Source organism: Mytilus galloprovincialis, chromosome 2 (assembly GCF_965363235.1).
Source record: "Mytilus galloprovincialis chromosome 2, xbMytGall1.hap1.1, whole genome shotgun sequence".
NCBI lineage: Eukaryota > Metazoa > Mollusca > Bivalvia > Mytilida > Mytilidae > Mytilus > Mytilus galloprovincialis.
In genome coordinates this window covers 95483596-95504079 of record NC_134839.1, presented here as the reverse complement: position 1 = coordinate 95504079, position 20484 = coordinate 95483596, and the positions used below count along the sequence as shown (strand labels likewise).

Below are 20484 nucleotides of genomic sequence, written 5' to 3'. Positions count from 1 at the left end.
ATTCAAACTATAACAATATCTACATCAACTGCAGATTGTTAAATTGCTGCATTCTTCAGACTCAACATTTAATAAAAATATGTTTTGTAACCAAGTTCTTTTATATCAGAGGTAGGTGATCTCAATATGAAAATTTGCGTAAGAACGTCTGGCTGGGATTAACCCATCACAAACCGTTCAAATATTCATTCATGAACAACATAACTGAGGATGAACATTTACCCATTGATTTATAAATTTCTCGAAACAGCTCCTTATTGATATATCTGACATTAAAAAAAGTGACCCATACCAATGGTAGGTCTGTGTATTCGAAATACTACGAATTTTCTTATCCCAAGCATATATTACCTTAGCCGTATTTGGCAAAACATTTTGGAATTTTGGGTACTCAATGCTCTTCAAGAGGGACGAAAGACACCAGAGGGACAGTCAACTTTATACTTCTTTGGCTTTCTAACTATTTCTATCTGAGCGTCACTGATCAGTCTTGTGTAGATAAAACGTGAGTCTGGGGTATCAAATAATAAGCCTGGTGCCTTTGATAACTAAAATTATTGACTGTTCTCTCTTGTGTATAGAATTCGTTGAAGATCATACATGTACTTCAACCCCTTTATATATCACATTAAGAATCTCTGCTGATACTTTTAAATTGATTTATCTGGTTGTAGGAACCAAAAAGGATAATCTATGCATATAACACTACAAAAAGACTTGATTAATTTAGTAAACTATAACAAGACTTGATTAATTTAGTAAAATATAACTAACTTATAAAATTCCTTAATAAACTACTATAGTATACTCAAAGTTCACATGGAATAAAATAAAGTTATATAGTCATACAAAATATTTATTTTCCATAAACATGGAGAAAATATCACAGTTCTTGTAACCATACAACTACGAGCAAACCATCATTTAGTTTTTAAATTTAATTTACTTAATTATAAATTTGTTTCAGTTATACATGCACTATAAAAATCTAACTACATATATCTACTACTGAATAAGTATATAGAAATCAAATGAGCTTCTGACTAAAATAGGAAGACCTGCCTTTTAACAAAGAAAGTTTGAAAAAAATCAACAATATCAATTATTTCTTTCAAAATTCCTTATTTGGGTTAAGTATATAAATTTCACTTAAAGCTGCAATGTGGAAAATTTCTAATTTGTTTTTTCAAAAGTGTTTTTTTTTTAAATATGAAAAATCACAATTTGCATCAATTAATAGTGTTTATAACTTCAAACAGATTTCTATGAATGAAATTTAAAGCAATACCTTAAGATTATTTTAACTACTAGATCAATATATTAAGCCACTATTTGCATGCAATTAATCCTCAAATTTAAAACAACATTATCTTATACATTTTTATGAGTTCTTTTCTTGAAACACTTCTCAAAAAAGTCCAATGAATGTGTAACTTAAGCACCAAAACATATGCTAAGATTCCTCTTAATAGAAACATATCAACGATTTTAATGTTTTTATCATTTGAACTACAATAAAAAAAACTTTCAGAAGTAAATCTGATTAGAGTATCAGTACAATAAATACTGTTGCTTACATTTTAATCATCAGTTTTATTAATCACTTGAATCACATTAATATTATAAGTTATGATTTATTTGTCAGTTGAATTAATCACTTGAATCACATTTATGATTGACTTGTCGTTGATCTCATCTTCCAGGATATTCAAACACTCCTGCAGCTCCCATACCTGTTCCTATACACATAGAGACAACACCAAAGGATCTGTAATATAAAATGGATTGCCATCATAATAAATTTAACTTTCTATTGTTAATTGTCTGGTTTTAAATGGTGACATTCCCTTGGTATCATTTTATGGTGTTTATATATCTTAATTTGTTCAATTTGCTTGTGTATTTAACACTGTATTTGATTTTAAGCTGCTTCTAGTCGATTTGCACATGTTTATTCCTATTATCTCAATAGAAGCAAACATATAATTCAGTTGCTGTAAGATGTATGAGATTTTAAAATTTTGCAAACATCTACAATAAGATTATTTAGCTGACTTTAACAACTGTATACAACAGGGTACTCTTGCCTTTATTTGAATATCAACTTGAAAGTAAATTACGCCAGTAATATCATAAACAGACAGTTCATAATAAGTATTGATTGGTTCAATTAATATCAATTTTACAAAAAATCATCAGACTAATAAATCAAATGATCTATAAAATGGAAGTAAGTATTATCAATTGGAATTAATGTAAACTTTTATAGGTCACAAAACAGTAAATCGTAGGAAATTACCGTAGGTCATAATTGAATTAAAAGTACAAATAAAGTGCATTGCATTTGATGTATTTGAGCTTTTGATTTTGCCATTTGATTAGGGATTTTTCAGTTTTCAATTTTCAGTATTCAGAGTTCAGTATTTTTGTGAATTTACTTTTTGCACAAACTTTCTTGGCTATCATATATCCTCTGAATCCCTTCAAAATCAAAATTAAATACAAATATATAGAAAAAATAACCATAACTGTAAGAAAGTTTGCACTCTAAAAATGAAATTTGAGAAAATATTTACAAGATATAGTGTCTTTATGCTTGTCCAAATGTAGCTAGTATTTTTATATTATAGTGCTGGTAATGTTTGATGGAGGTAATCTAAACAGACAGCATTCCTATTGGAACCACCTGTGCTTCCCTTAATGTTGCTTGTTCATTCCTATCATAAATCTTAATGCCTTCAGTTTTACAGTTGTATGTGTTCATCATATAAATAAGTAATTAATATGATTAGATAATTATTTCAATTAACCAATACTAAATTTACCTATTTCCTCGTCTTTTCAACTCATGCAATAATGTTCCAATCTGCCTAGCTCCTGTACAACCTAAAGGATGACCTAAGGCAATAGCACCACCTTTTGGATTTACTTTTTCCATGGGAATACCCACTTTATTTACACAATAAGTAGCCTGGCTGGCAAACGCTTCATTTATTTCAAATATATCAATGTCATTTACTGATAATCCTGTAAAAAAATAATCAAATAACCTTAATAAATATGAATGCATGTCTAACAGGAAGAATTTATTATAAATAGAAGTCAATACTCAGTTGTCAATACAATGCAAAAAGTAAAAATCTATTTGTATTATTTTTCTAATAATTTTTTTTCACACATTTTCAATGCCTAGAATACAGGTATTATAAAAAAAAATACAAAAACAATTACAGCCCTCTATCAATGAAAACAAAACCAGAAACAAAATAAAATTACAAAAATACATATATATATAATCTTATAGACAGATGATCTACTTTCTTGTAGCTCTGACTATTGAACTATTTTTTTTTTATAACTTTTTCCAATATTGTTAAAAGAAAGTAACATTATCTTTAATTTTTCAATTGCAGAAAGACTTTTAAAATACAAAAAAAATACATTAGTTTGAAGGACGAGTTAGGTGAAAACTAACAGAATCATGTTTTGTCAGACAATAACATGGGCAGAGAAAAAAGAAACAATGCTGAACAAGTTATTCTACTTCAAATAAATATTGTATAACACAACCCTAACGTCACAGTACCCAAATTGCACCTGTTTAGCAAAAATAGCAGCGGAAATCTTACAAGATTTCCTAGAGACTAAACAATTTGTATTTTTATGATTTGATACTATGCACATCTTTCAACATAGGTAAAAATATTTAGATATACACAAAACGTTCACAGTATTTATCAACAGATGAAGTGTTTACTGAAAAAGCAAAATGTACGGCAACGTCACCATGCGACGTCATCAAAACATCAACAAGTATCCATTTCTTAAATAATGAAGAGTAAGCATGGACATAATATCCAATTGTTCAAAATATTTCAAGAAATTAAACAAAAGCTCTGTTTTTCTACATTTGGCAATGCGAATTTAAGCATGGATGCAAATTGGGTACTCCTAATTACAGAATCATTGATGGTTTGGAGGTCAGTTCAGACCAATTTTTCTATGATTCCATATGGATTCAAAATTAAATTGGTGAAACCATATAGTAAATAATGATACATCTACAAAATAAACACATAATGAAAATTTTTGTCTAAAGCATAAAAAAACGTAGGTTAAAAACCAATCAAAATAGGTGCAATTTGGGTACCCTCACGTTAAAGGTATAACCTCAAATTCTTCAGCAAGGTACCAATACATGTAGGGAGATAAAAATACATATTATAATATTACCTGTCTTTTTCAGTACCTCAGGAATGGCAACTGCAGGCCCAATACCCATGAGTTCAGGAGGACACCCTGCCACTGCATACCCTCTGATTACACCCAATATAGGTAGTCCTAGTCTGTCAGCTTCTGATCTCTTGGCCACTAACACTGCAGCAGCACCATCACTCACCTGACTTGAATTACCTGTCAAAAATTTGTTAATTATTAAAACCTACCACTAGTTTTAAGTATTATAAACCTTATATAGCCTAAAGTTCTATTTTACCCTAATTTAACAACTTTGTTTTGATTTTGTTTATGACAGACATTTCAGGAATCCCAAATTTCATAACAAAATTGTAGTATGAAGTAGGCTAGATTCCCTTGATGGTTTTGTGACTGAAGTGTTAACACAAGCGTTTTTTATTCCTGTTTCAATAAGGGTTATTCCATAAAAACTGATACTATTGAACATTTGACTTCATCAACCAAGAAATAAAAGGAAACCAACTGTTATATTCCTATCATAAGTTTTTCAGAACAGTTAAATAAACATGCCTGCTGTAGTTGTACCATCTTTTTTAAATGCTGGTTTAAGTTTCCTTAAGTTTTCAATTGTTGAAGGTCTAATTCCATCATCTGTTGTTACCTGTCAATGTTAAAAATTTCATTATGCAGAATATATAACAAATACAAATAATATTAAAATTTTATAACTTTGTTTTTAAATATTTTAAATAAATATAAGTTTTCACTTGAAAGTATTCAGCACCAAAAATATTTTTTTTTAATTTTAAAACACAGCAAACTAAATGTCAAAACAAGATGTCATATAAAAGTTTTATAATAAAAAAAGGGAGATATAAATAGATTACTCCTATCACTATATATATCCACATCCACTAGACATCATAATAACACAAATTTATCGTCCATCCCTAACATCTATATCACCCTGAACAGTAGACCTGTATCTCATATTGCGACTTTGAGACGAGAGCAGACATCAGTGCAACCAAAATGTCTGAGGAGAAGTTATGAGCGACGTCACAATGTTTGAGGAGAGGTTATCAAGCTTGCTTTTGTCAAGTGTAAAACTGTCTTAGGGAGAGTAAAAAGATCAGAATTAATATGATTAAACAAATAATCTAGTTTTCATCATACAGATATCGTGAAATATCAGCCGCTCATCCCAATGTGAAGCTTTTTAGCGTTTTGCTGAGCTCACTGGCCAAAAAGTTCACATTGTGACTTGTGGCTGATATTTAAGGATATCAATGCTTAGTAAACCTGATAATCTATAATATCAACTAGAATTTATAATATCATACTAACAGTTATTTGTCTTTCATTGTCATCCTGGTCCTTGATTGTCACTGTTGTTGGTATAATCTCATCTTTAAATAAACCATCCTTTGTTGCCTTTAATGCTCTGTGACAATAAAAATTGCATAGAAATATTTCAATAATTATCATTATGTAACATACACCTAGTTGATTTTGTATGCACAAAGTAATCTGAAAAGTGTGCTACACAAATGTCTGACTGATGCTATAAGAAAATGTCTTTTTCTTTGTTAAAAACCTTAACAGACATAACTATCAAATATTCATATCAAAACAAAGACAATATTTTTAAACAGTCTGGCATGCTGGAAAACTTTGCTGCTGTTAAGTGGTAGATTTAGGAAAATGTATCAAGCAAAAGAATTATGTAGAACACATTGAAGATTTAAAAGTATAGAAAGAGCTTTAGATTTTTTTACTATTTTTTTTCTCAATATGTAACAACAATTTTTTTCTCATAAAAGTAATTCAGGGGGATTTGTAGAAGAAATATAAATTTTCTTTTTAATTTTTGAATAATCTCCCCTTATTCTTTTCCAGATATTAACTGATACAATTATATTTTTTACAACCCAATTTGATTCAAGTTTCAAGAAGACAATACAGGCCTTAACAATATTTTCTGGTTTGCTTTCAAATTTTTCAACCTTTTATTTCAGTCACTCAACTAAGAAATCTACTGTGTACAGAGGTAAAGGAACTCACTTACTGGGAAAGGCCTTAAAACACTTTCCTGGAGGACAGACAAATAAATTAGTCATTGTCCATGAAACTAGACTTTGCTGAATAGTGAGGACAACTATTAAAGACAATTAAAAACCATTAAAGAGCAATAATAGGTGTCAAGAGAAATTCAAGCAATGAACATGGGAGATAACTTTACCACCAAATTATATACCATTGCCTAAAAATACTTGTATATAAGTATTTAACCCTGAACATCAGTGTATCAAACTACAAAACTAAAATAAACAAAAAACTTGATTTGCCACAGTCTTTCATTATTTTCACATAAAAATTTAACATGCATGTACTTTTACTTACTTTTGTTGTGATGCAAGAGCCATGTTATCTTGTTGTTCTCGGGTGATTCCATACTTTTCTGCTACATTTTCTGATGTAATTCTACAAAATTGCAAATTAATGTCTATGCGTTATTGTGAACTTGATAAATCATAGCAACATAAAAAAAAATAGAAGCATTATTTATGTCAATTTAATTTGAAATACTTTTTTACCACTTCTCAATTATAAATTTACCTTTGGGTATTAATTTTTTTCTTACCACTTCTCAATTACCCCATGTGTATCAAATTCTTTCTTGCCATTTGTATTAATAGTTATCAAAAGTACCAGGATTATAAACTCTTTCTTGCAATTTCTCAATTACCCCTGCAATATTTAAAAAAAACTCTTTCTCAACAGTTCTCAATTACGCTAAAGATATACAAGAGTGCACACGCTGAAATGTCTCGCCTTCTTTACTAAGCATTGATATTATGTTGATAGTCCTAAATATAAAGCTTTATTACAGCTGTCACATAAACTAAACCAAGAAAACTTAACTTTGACCACTGACCCATGAAAATGAGGTCAAGGTCAGATGACACCTGCCAGCTAGACATGTACACCTTACAATCATTCCATACACCAAATATAGTAGACCTATTGCATATTGTATAAGAAAAACAGACCAAACACAAAAACTTAACTTTAACCACTGAACCTTGAAAATGAGGTCAGATGACACCTGTCAGTTTGACATGTTCACCTTACAGTCCTTCCATATACCGAATATACTAGACATATTGCTTATAGTATCTGAGATATGGACTTGACCACCAAAACTTAACCTTATTCACTGATCCATGAAATGAGGTTGAGGTCAAGTGAAAACTGTCTGAAGGGCATTAGGACCTTGCAAGGTACGCACATACCAAATATAGTTATCCTATTACTTATAATAAGAGAGAATTAAACATTACAAAAAATCTTAACTTTTTTTTCAAGTAGTCACTCAACTATGGAAATGAGGTCAAGGACATTGGACATGTGACTGATGGAAACTTCGTAACATGTGAGGCATCCATATACAAAGTATGAAGCATCCAGGTCGTCCATCTCCAAAATATAAAGCTTTTAAGAAGTTAGCTAACGCTGCCGCCGCTGCCAGATCACTATCCCTATGTCACGCTTTCTGCGACAAAAACTATGTCTTGCGCTTGTTTTACTCACCCCATTGGTATTAAACATTTTCTTGCCATTTCATGTTCAAATATTTTTGGATTAAGTGGAGCACTATTGTTCTCTCCTCTATGGAATGACATTGATTCAACTCTGGAAATAAAAATACCCATAGGAATGATAAAAATAATATAAATCAAAACAGACTTTTTTTTTAAATATTCATTTCTTACAGTAATTGGATCTGATGAGTAAAGCCTTTTTCAACTGATTTTATATAAATCATGTTTTTCTTATGTTGAGCTGTTACCCCACTGTAACAGGGGAGAGTTGGTCCATCTGCAAATATGTTGAGCCTGTAATTCACTGGTTATAGTTTGTTGATGTATATCATATTTTTTTCCGGCTTGCTATGGGGTATACATAGGGTGATCTATAGTAGTTACATATATAGTGGTTTCTGGTGGAGGGTTGCCAATCACATAACAATTTCGTTTTTATTCATATCATGGGATTTCTTTTAAAAAAAAACTTCAATATATTAAGACTTTCAAAAAAATGGTTCATATAAGTATAAAAGTCTGAAGAGGTCACCCATTGGATCTTATGTATATGCTATCAAATTAGCACCAAAAAGGACCAGATCCTTCAAAGAGTCTCATTTTATTACAGCGTTTATAATGTTTACTGCTGTCATCTCATAAAAGAAGACATTCATACACATAAATGGAAAGTATGACCTAAATACTTCCAACTTACCCTGCTCCTATTCCCATGTTGCACTGTCCCATTCTAAATACTTCCAACCTACCCTGCTCCTATTCCCATGTTACACTGTCCCATGACCTAAATACTTCCAACTTACCCTGCTCCTATTCCCATGTTGCACTGTTCCATTCTAAATACTTCCAACTTACCCTGCTCCTATTCCCATGTTACACTGTCCCATGACCTAAATACTTCTAACTTACCCTGCTCCTATTCCCATGTTACACTGTCCCATTCTTATGCTACCTAAAAAGAGCCTAAATACTTCCAACTTACCCTGCTCCTATTCCCATGTTGCACTGTCCCATTCTTATGCTACCTAAATACTTCCAACTTACCCTGCTCCTATTCCCATGTTGCACTGTCCCATTCTTATGCTACCTAAAAAGAGATTATAATAAAGGGAACATTATGAACTTACATTGTCATGTTATTGTTGTATTACACTCATATGGACTAATTCACAAAAGATGCAGTTTGAATAAAGCATACCATTCAAACATATAATGTTTCTCCTTATTATTTGGATACCAATATGTTATATTTCATTTCTCTGATGATAATTAATAAAGAACTTTCAATGATCTTTAGTACAACATTGGTTTAGGTTTGCTAAGTAATTTCTTAGAAGACAAGACACATATTTACTTAGTGATTCAACTGGAACCTATATGGTGTAATTGTAGCCAATAGTATATGCCATCAGATCAGTAAGAATGATTTTACAACAGCATACATACTATCATAGGTGGTTCCCCTGAACCTGACCAAAACACAAACCTATATTTTTTAAGCCACCATCATTGCTACTGGAAACAGTCTATCTATAAGTATAACTTTTTGACTCCATCCAGGAGAGACAAAAATTGTTAGGTGTATCTTTTTAGTGCATTGTAAATATGGCTTCAACACATGTAACATATCTGTGGTCATCTGTTTTGTGACTTTTCTCACATGATATTAAAGTGATTACCTGCCACATTCATGACTGCCTGTAAACCAGAAGAACATTGTCTATTAACTGCAGATGATGGCACAGAATCTGGGATACCTCTAAAAATATAATATTAACTAATGCTTAAATGTTTGTTAAAGAGTGTGTATATGTATCATTTGGTTTTACACATGCGCGTCCTTGTGACAGTGACATATCAGATTTCAAGGAACATATTTATTTTCATAACTTAAATTATTTTAAAAGCAGGGAATGGGATATTTTATGTTAGTCAAAAATTTAACAGATTTATAGTTACAAATATAATATTAATTTTGGCTGCATAATTCCACCTGCAGGATTTACATGTAAAAGAAAGTGATATTTTGCATCCAGATTTGTAAGTTTATTTACTTATATACATTGTATTTTGTAAAGCTAAAAAAAATTAAGAAGTGTCCTTCAAATCTTTCTTCTTGGCTTAGCAGATTTGTTGATTAATGTTGCCATCATACTAAAGTAATATCAATGCATCTGGTATTTTTTTTGTGCAAAATCATCAATCTTGATCTGCTAATATAAATATATGTATAAAGTTTGGATCAAGACTAGAATATTTCCTTTATCTTATTGTGTTAAAATTCTGTACAATTGTTAAATCAATGTTTTACTGTACTATTGACATATGTTACTGTATGAAATCTTCAAGGAAGTATAGCCACTGATATATCAGTGAAGGATGGGACAATTTTATATCAGCATTGATTTCTTTGAGGTTGCTGTTAGAAACTGCACGTTTTTTTATGTGATATTATATTATTTTCTGTAAATGTTTTGTGTTAGTCACATGTGTACATGTTTCATAACCTTAATTTAGACTTAAATCTTTTATTGTACAGAATTTAATTGTTTCAAGTACCCTTTTTTTTTTTAGTTCACCAATGTAGTTAAAAAGGTGGAGAGTAGAGAACTGTATACACAGACCTAGTGTAGCCCCATAGAGCCTCTATCAAATCAGAAACATCATCAGTTGTTGTTTTGTTCCATATTTTAACAGATTTTAATATGATGTATACTGGTAAATTTATATTGAATGGCAGATATTTTTTAGTTTTTGCTCATTTTATTCTTTATCAGAATTTTAACATTATATAATCAATACAAGATAGTTACGCCATAAATTGTCCAGTTCTGACTGTAACAGCACCTCTCCCATCTCCAACAGTTCCTTAAAAAGTCAAAAAGTAGACTGATTAAATGAGAGATCATTTTTAAATTGATTTATACATATATTTGACTGAAAAATTTACAGGTTACAATGTAGAATGTTAAAATGATTTAAAAGGTCACAATGTAGAATGATTAAATGGGTATGTAGGTCAACTTATCTTATATAGAATTACACTTTCATCATATGTATACATTGTCATTATATTTTTACATGTACCTGTTACAAATGTAGTATATCTTTGGTCCACCTAATTGGAAAAAGGCCTCCTGAAGCACAGTGCATAACACACCAAATGCATAAACTTTTAAAGTTTAAATTTATGGAATTAATTTTTTACTCGATAATCTAATAATTATGAGAAAAAAAAATCATAACAAAGTGATTTTCATCTCAACCTCACCAGAATGTTACATATTGTAATGAAACAAACATTTATTTATCTCAATATAAAGAAATAAAAAAATGTTCTAATCAATTTTGGACTTCATTAGGATTGACAAAGAATATGCTGTATAACCTGGTCACTAATGAGTAGAGAGGGCATATCAAAATACAAATTACTATATAAATTTACTAAATATTTTTAAAAATGAGTAGCAATGATGAATGATCAGTATTAGTCAATGTATTGTTATGAATTGCATGGTTTGTCAGTTTTAGTTTGCTATAAATAATAATAAATCATACCACAACAAATATCTCCAATTTGTGCTGGTGAAATACCAGACTGTTTAATAACTGCTTTCAAAGCTGTAGCTAATAGTTCATCTGGATAGGTATCCTGTAAATAAACAATAAGAAAATTCATAAAAAATTTAAAACAGAGTTCATAAATGGGGGTATGTGCATATATGAATATTCATGAAATTAGACAGACATTATAAATACTAGAAGATGCCCCCAAAATCGAGGTACAATTGGCCATCTGTTGAAACAAAGTTATTAAATTTTGTGGGCTAACTGTGCAAATTCTAGCATTTATAATGTCTTCTAATGTCATGAATGTTTACATTATTTGATCTTCAATTTACACCAAGTTTAATGCTGTTTTCAAAGCCTGTTCCTGCTATGAATTTACATTCATGCTCCTGTACCTATAGAGCTGGACAAGTTACAACCATGCATGCCTAAAAACTTGGTCTAGGAAGCTTACATGATTGGCAGTTGAAAATTTTGAACATTTTGATGTTATTTTTACAATGCACAGGTATTTCTAGCTTGGATTTATGATATATTGTTTTGCTTTAGAGGGTAATTTATGTCGGAGGCAGTTCATTTCCCCTATAGACACATATGCATAAGTATTCAATTTAATATTTTGAACTCTTGTTTTTTTACTTTGTAAAATATATTTATAATGCATTTCCAATTTCCCAATTTGATACTGCTTACCTGCTTATTTATTAACAGGTAATGCCTCACTGTATTTATAGATAATTTCTTATTGTAATAACTAGTAATTTCTTCCTGTAATTCATGGTCATGTCTTATTGTATTTACTGGCAATACCTTACTGTATTACCTGGTCATGTCTTATTGTATTTACTGGCAATACCCTACTGTATTTACTGGTTTTGTCTTACTGTATTTACTGGCAATACCTTACTGTATTTACAGGTAATGTCTTACTGTATTTACTGGTCATGTCTTACTGTATTTACTGACAATACCCTACTGTATTTACTGGTTTTGTCTTACTGTATTTACTGGCAATACCTTACTGTATTTACAGGTAATGTCTTACTGTATTTACTGGTCATGTCTTACTGTATTTACTGACAATACCTTACTGTATTTACTGGTTTTGTCTTACTGTATTTACTGGCAATACCTTACTGTATTTACATTACTGTATTTACAGGTAATGTCTTACTGTATTTACTGGTCATGTCTTACTGTATTTACAGGTAATGTCTTACTGTATTTACAGGTAATGTCATACTGTATTTACTGGTAATGTCTTACTGTATTTACTGGTAATGTCTTACTGTATTTTCTGGTAATGTCTTACTGTATTTACTGATAATGTCATACTGTTTTTATTGGTAATGTCTTACTGTATTAACAGGTAATGTCTTACTGTATTTACTGGTAATGTCTTACTGTATTTACATGTAATATCTTACTATATTTCCTGGTACTGTCTTACTATATTTACTGGTAATGTCATACTGTTTTTACAGGTAATGTCTTACTGTATTTACAGGTAATGTCTTACTGTTTTTACAGGTAATGTCTTACTGTATTTACTGGTAATGTCTTACTGTATTTACATGTAATATCTTACTATATTTCCTGGTAATATCTCCCTATATTTACTGGCAATACCTTATCGTATTTACTGGTAATGTTTTACTGTATTTATGGGTATATTACAGGTAATGTCTTACTGTATTTTATCTGTATTTTTGTCTTGTAGTCATGATGTTACAGTTAATGCCTTACTGTATTTACTGGTGATGTCTTAATGTATTTACTGGTGATGTCTTACTGTATTTACAGGTACTGACTTACTGTATTTACTGGTGATGTCTTACTGTATTTACAGGTAATGTCTTACTGTATTTACTGGTGATGTCTTACTGTATTTACAGGTGATGTCTTACTGTATTTACTGGTGATGTCTTACTGTATTTACAGGTGATGTCTTGCTGTACTTATAAGTAATATCTTACTGTATTTACAAATAATATTCACTGTATTTACAGGTAATATCTTACTGTATTACCTGGTCATGTCTTATTGTATTTACTGGCAATACCCTACTGTATTTACTGGTTTTGTCTTACTGTATTTACTGGCAATACCTTACTGTATTTACAGGTAATGTCTTACTGTATTTACTGGTCATGTCTTACTGTATTTACTGACAATACCCTACTGTATTTACTGGTTTTGTCTTACTGTATTTACTGGCAATACCTTACTGTATTTACAGGTAATGTCTTACTGTATTTACTGGTCATGTCTTACTGTATTTACTGACAATACCTTACTGTATTTACTGGTTTTGTCTTACTGTATTTACTGGCAATACCTTACTGTATTTACAGGTAATGTCTTACTGTATTTACTGGTCATGTCTTACTGTATTTACAGGTAATGTCTTACTGTATTTACAGGTAATGTCTTACTGTATTTACTGGTAATGTCATACTGTATTTACTGGTAATGTCTTACTGTATTTACTGGTAATGTCTTACTGTATTTTCTGGTAATGTCTTACTGTATTTACTGATAATGTCATACTGTTTTTATTGGTAATGTCTTACTGTATTAACAGGTAATGTCTTACTGTATTTACTGGTAATGTCTTACTGTATTTACATGTAATATCTTACTATATTTCCTGGTACTGTCTTACTATATTTACTGGTAATGTCATACTGTTTTTACAGGTAATGTCTTACTGTATTTACAGGTAATGTCTTACTGTTTTTACAGGTAATGTCTTACTGTATTTACTGGTAATGTCTTACTGTATTTACATGTAATATCTTACTATATTTCCTGGTAATATCTCCCTATATTTACTGGCAATACCTTATCGTATTTACTGGTAATGTTTTACTGTATTTATGGGTATATTACAGGTAATGTCTTACTGTATTTTATCTGTATTTTTGTCTTGTAGTCATGATGTTACAGTTAATGCCTTACTGTATTTACTGGTGATGTCTTAATGTATTTACTGGTGATGTCTTACTGTTTTTACAGGTACTGACTTACTGTATTTACTGGTGATGTCTTACTGTATTTACAGGTAATGTCTTACTGTATTTACTGGTGATGTCTTACTGTATTTACAGGTGATGTCTTACTGTATTTACTGGTGATGTCTTACTGTATTTACAGGTGATGTCTTGCTGTACTTATAAGTAATATCTTACTGTATTTACAAATAATATTCACTGTATTTACAGGTAATATCTTACTAAAACTACAGGGAATGGCTTACTGTATTTTACAGGTATTTTTGTATTCTAGTCATATAGTTACAGCTGATGCCACACTGTATTTACAGGTGGTGTCTTGTTGTATTAACATGTTAACAGGGGAAATCTCACTGAAGTTACAGGTAATGTCTTACTGTATTTACTGGTAATGTCTTACTGTATTTACTGGTAATGTCTTACTGTATTTACATGTAATGTCTTACTGTATTTACTGGTAATGTCTTACTGTATTTACAGGTAATGTCTTACTGTATTTACTGGTAATGTCTTACTGTATTTACTGGTAATGTCTTACTGTATTTACTGGTAATGTCTTACTAAAGCAATAGTAAAGTGTTTCTGTTTTACAGGTAATGTCTAACTGTGTTAACTGGTAATGTCTTACTAAAATTACAGGTAATGTCTTACTATATTTACAGGTATTGTGGTACGATATTAACTGGTAAAGTCTAACTGAAAGTTACAGGTAATGTCTTACTGTATTTACAGGTATTGTGGAACTCTATTAACTGGTAAAGTCTAACTAAAAGTTACAGGTAATGTCTTACTGTATTTACAGGTATTGTGGAACTCTATTAACTGGTAAAGTCTAACTGAAAGTTACAGGTAATGTCTTACTGTATTTACAGGTATTGTGGAACTCTATTAACTGGTAAAGTCTAACTGAAAGTTACAGGTAATGTCTTACTGTATTTACAGGTATTGTGGAACTCTATTAACTGATCTTAACTGGTAAAGTCTAACTAAAAGTTACAGGTAATGTCTTACTGTATTTACATGTATAGTGTAGCTGAATTTTACAATTATTTTCTTACTGTACATGCTGTAGTTACAGTTGAAGTCTCACTGCAATTACTATGTCTTACTGTTATTACAGGTAATTTCTGACTGCAGATTATGTGATGTACTGTATTTATCTGTAATGTCTTATTGTAATTACAAGTAATGTCTTAGCACCAGCAAGTAAGAAGACATATCATATGAAAACAGCAGATATAAATGGAGAATATGTTACAGAGTTCAGGGCGATTTAAAGATTCAGTAAGCCCTGAAAACCCCTGACCCTGCGACTAACACCCCCTCCCCATAGTTAAAAGTTGGTAACGATTTGTATAGATAAAACAATTTAAAATTACTCATAATAGACGTTCGAATATACAACTGAAAAGTATATTTACCTTGAAAGATCCCCTCTTCGCTTTACCGATCGGTGTTCTAAGAGCAGAAACAATAACTATGTCTTCTGGCGTATCTTTGAACCGTGGAATAGTTCCACTAGCTGTTTGATTAAATACAACATCATTATTTGAAGACAAATGATTAAACATAACACTTATGCGCTCCATTTTTCCTTTCCTTGCAATGTTACCAATAAGTAATGACAGTAATGACTGGTTATCAAAAATGGGTCAGAATGTAGGACTTCAAACTTTGATCCCCGCGATAAAAATAGAACAGGATGTGAGTAGATTGTTCTAAATCTTATCAATAGCGGACCAGATATAACATCCGGACAATAGTTGCAGTCACATTTATGTGCTCGGTCATGAATTATAATTGATATGGTCATATCAGAGACATGTATTTATATGTCTCTGGTCATATTTATAAATTAACTGATTAATTAAATACTAAGGTTCTTCTACCTCAGGAATAGATTAGCTGACCTGTATTTGGCATAACTTTAGGAATTTGGTCCTCAATGCTCTTCAACTTCGTAGTTTTATTTCGCCTTTTGATTTTTTTGGAATTCGAACGTCACTGTCTGATGAGTCTTTTGTAGACGAAACGCGCGCCTGGCTTACTTACATAATTAATCCTGGTATCTATGATGAGTTCATTTATACTGCTGTTTTTTTTTAATTTTACTATCTGTATTAATCCACACAAACCTTAATTATTACTTTTGTGTGTGTAAATTTTATTGAGAAATAACTTAATTAAAATTTCAAAAACATGACTCTAATTATAAAGATTTTAATCACAAAATCTCCAAAATAGGGAAACGAAAATCCGTCGATATTGTAACTCAATTTTAAAGAAAATAATGATGATTTTTTACGGAAATTGATAAAATCAATTTATCAAAACTAGCAAAAATCACAATAAGACTGATAGATATAAAGCCGACGGATAACCGGTGTCATATGGTATTTTGAACCCCCTAAAAATTGAACCCGGGGTCAAAATACCATGCGGTAAAATGACCCCGGACTCATTATACCGCATGGTATTTTGACCCCGGGGTCATTTTTCACATATGGTATTTTGAACCCCCCTGCGGTATATTGAACCCCCTGTTTTTGATAAATAGTATTGCAGATAATCTAATTTACAATTTATTGGCTATTATTTTTTTTTATTTGAGGTTTTAAGTAAGGGGGGTTCAATATACCGCAAGGGGGGGGGGGGGGGGGGGTCAAAATACCATGGCTATGTAAAATTTTGCAAAATATCTTTTTCAGTATGCTAAATACATACAAACTACTTATTGGAGTATTATTACTATGTTAAGGAGTTAGAATAGCTAGAATTTTTGAAATTCAAGGTCTATGGTAGGGGGTTCAATATACCGCAGGGGGGTCAAAATACCATGGCAAAGTAAAATTTTCAAAATATCTTTTCCATCATGTTAATACATACAAACTACTTATTGGAGTACTATTACTATGTTTAAGAGTTAGAATAGCTAGAATTTTTTAAATTCAAGGTCTATAGTAGGGGGTTCAATATACCGCAGGGGGTTCAAAATACCATGACAAAGTTAAATTTTCAAAATATCTTTTCCATCATGTTAAATACATACAAACTACTACTAGTAATTGGAGTACTATTACTATGTTTAAGAGTTAGAATAGCTAGAATTTTTGAAATTCAAGGTCTATAGTAGGGGGTTCAATATACCGCAGGGGGTTCAAAATACCATGGCAAAGTTAAATTTTCAAAATTTCTTTTCCATCATGTTAAATACATACAAACTACTTATTGGAGTACTATTACTATGTTAAGGAGTTAGAATAGCTAGAATTTTTGAAATTCAAGGTCTATGGTAGGGGGTTCAATATACCGCAGGGAGGTCAAAATACCATGGCAAAGTAAAATTTTCAAAATATCTTTTCCATCATGTTAAATACATACAAACTACTTATTGGAGTACTATTACTATGTTTAAGAGTTAGAATAGCTAGAATTTTTGAAATTCAAGGTCTATAGTAGGGGGTTCAATATACCGCAGGGGGGTCAAAATACCATGGCAAAGTAAAATTTTCAAAATATCTTTTCCATCATGTTAAATACATACAAACTACTTATTGGAGTACTATTACTATGTTTAAGAGTTAGAATAGCTAGAATTTTTGAAATTCAAGGTCTATAGTAGGAGGTTCAATATACCGTAGGGGGTTCAAAATACCATGACAAAGTAAAATTTTCAAAATATCTTTTCCATCATGTTAAATACATACAAACTACTTATTGGAGTACTATTACTATGTTTAAGAGTTAGAATAGCTAGAATTTTCTTATTCAAGGTCTATAGTAGGGGGTTCAATATACCGCAGGGGGTTCAAAATATCATGACAAAGTAAAATTTTCAAAATATCTTTTCCATCAAGTTAAATACATACAAACTACTTATTGGAGTACTATTACTATGTTTAAGAGTTAGAATAGCTAGAATTTTTTAAATTCAAGGTCTATAGTAGGGGGTTCAATATACCGCAGGGGGTTCAAAATACCATGGCAAAGTTAAATTTTCAAAATTTCTTTTCCATCATGTTAAATACATACAAACTACTTATTGGAGTACTATTACTATGTTAAGGAGTTAGAATAGCTAGAATTTTTGAAATTCAAGGTCTATGGTAGGGGGTTCAATATACCGCAGGGAGGTCAAAATACCATGGCAAAGTAAAATTTTCAAAATATCTTTTCCATCATGTTAAATACATACAAACTACTTATTGGAGTACTATTACTATGTTTAAGAGTTAGAATAGCTAGAATTTTTGAAATTCAAGGTCTATAGTAGGAGGTTCAATATACCGCAGGGGGGTCAAAATACCATGGCAAAGTAAAATTTTCAAAATATCTTTTCCATCATGTTAAATACATACAAACTACTAATTGGAGTACTATTACTATGTTTAAGAGTTAGAATAGCTAGAATTTTTGAAATTCAAGGTCTATAGTAGGGGGTTCAATATACCGCAGGGGGTTCAAAATACCATGGCAAAGTAAAATTTTCAAAATATCTTTTCCATCATGTTAAATACATACAAACTACTTATTGGAGTACTATTACTATGTTTAAGAGTTAAAATAGCTAGAATTTTTTAAATTCAAGGTCTATAGTAGGGGGTTCAATATACCGCAGGGGGTTCAAAATACCATGGCAAAGTAAAATTTTCAAAATATCTTTTCCATCATGTTAAATACATACAAACTACTTATTGGAGTACTATTACTATGTTTAAGAGTTAGAATAGCTAGAATTTTTGAAATTCAAGGTCTATAGTAGGAGGTTCAATATACCGTAGGGGGTTCAAAATACCATGACGAAGTAAAATTTTCAAAATATCTTTTCCATCATGTTAAATACATACAAACTACTTATTGGAGTACTATTACTATGTTTAAGAGTTAGAATAGCTAGAAATTTTCTTATTCAAGGTCTATAGTAGGTGGTTCAATATACCGCAGGGGGTTCAAAATACCATGGCAAAGTAAAATTTTCAAAATATCTTTTCCATCATGTTAAATACATACAAACTTCTAATTGGAGTACTTTTACTATGTTTAAGAGTTAGAATAGCTAGAATTTTTGAAATTCAAGGTCTATAGTAGGGGGTTCAATATACCGCAGGGGGTTCAAAATACCATGGCAAAGTAAAATTTTCAAAATATCTTTTCCATCATGTTAAATACATACAAACTACTTATTGGAGTACTATTACTATGTTTAAGAGTTAGAATAGCTAGAATTTTTGAAATTCAAGGTCTATAGTAGGGGGTTCAATATACCGCAGGGGGTTCAAAATACCATGGCAAAGTTAAATTTTCAAAACATCTTTTCCATCATGTAAAATACACACAAACTACTTATTGGAGTACTATTACTATGTTTAGGAGCTAGAATAGCTAGAATTTTGCCATGGTATTTTAACCCCCTATCATGGTATATTGAACCCCCTATTCTTGACCTTTAATTTCCAAAATTCTGACAATTCTAACTCTTTTATGTAGTTAGAATACACCAATAAGTAGTTTGCAGGAAAAGATGTTTTGAAAATTTTACTTTGCAATGGTATTTTGACCCCCTACCATGGTATCTAGAACCCCGTACTCTAGACCTTTAATTTAAAAAAAATCTGGCAATTCCAACTCTTTTATATAGTTAGACTACAACAAGAAGTAGTTTGTATGTATTAAACTTGCTGGAAAAGTTATTTTGAAAATTTTACTTTCAAATGCCATGGTATTTTGTCCCTTCTGCGGTATATTGAACCCCCTACTTTAGGCCTTTAATTTCAGAAATTCTGGCAATTCTAACTCTTTTATGTAGTTAGAATACACCAATAAGTAGTTTGTATGTATTAAACTTGCTGGAAAAGTTATTTTGAAAATTTTACTTTGCCATGATATTTTGACCCCCTCCCCACCTCTAACATGGTATATTGAACCTTCTACTCTAGACCTTTAATTTAAAAAAATTCTGGCAATTCTAACTCTTTTACGTAGTAAGAATACACCAACAAGTAGTTTGAATGTATTAAACTTGCTGGAAAAGATATTTTTAAAATTTTACTTTGACATGGTATTTTGACCCCCCTGCGGTATATTGAACCCCCTACTTT

At 30.8% G+C, this 20484-nt stretch overlaps 1 protein-coding gene across 3 annotated transcripts; it reads right to left on the bottom strand.

Moving 5' to 3' along the window:
- Positions 1-835: 835 nt before the first annotated feature.
- Positions 836-16068, bottom strand: LOC143064967 (3-ketoacyl-CoA thiolase A, peroxisomal-like). 3 transcript variants are annotated; one of them, XM_076238211.1, is made up of 12 exons: positions 15808-16068; positions 11361-11454; positions 10616-10670; positions 9482-9561; positions 8712-8754; positions 7792-7893; positions 6601-6681; positions 5545-5641; positions 4768-4858; positions 4234-4413; positions 2826-3027; positions 836-1768 (listed from the first exon to the last, which is right to left on the bottom strand). In XM_076238211.1, exons 1-12 carry the CDS (start codon positions 15973-15975, stop codon positions 1693-1695), a joined length of 1269 nt encoding a protein of 422 aa, XP_076094326.1. In that variant the 5' UTR covers positions 15976-16068; the 3' UTR covers positions 836-1692. The 3 variants fall into 3 exon arrangements, with proteins under 3 accessions (XP_076094326.1, XP_076094324.1, XP_076094325.1); XM_076238209.1 differs by lacking the exon at positions 8712-8754 and adding an exon at positions 8847-8889 and having other exon boundaries at positions 15808-16067; XM_076238210.1 differs by lacking the exon at positions 8712-8754 and adding an exon at positions 8785-8827 and having other exon boundaries at positions 15808-16067.
- Positions 16069-20484: the final 4416 nt, after the last annotated feature.

Excerpts from the sequence above, each read along its gene's own strand:
- LOC143064967 (XM_076238211.1), bottom strand. The coding sequence starts at position 15,975 with ATGGAGCGCATAAGTGTTATGTTTAATCATTTGTCTTCAAATAATGAT. Across the intron at positions 5,642-6,600 it reads GCTCTTGCATCACAACAAAA|AGCATTAAAGGCAACAAAGG; the intron begins GTAAGTAAAAGT and ends TTATTGTCACAG. Across the intron at positions 4,414-4,767 it reads AGATGGTACAACTACAGCAG|GTAATTCAAGTCAGGTGAGT; the intron begins GCATGTTTATTT and ends AATTTTTGACAG.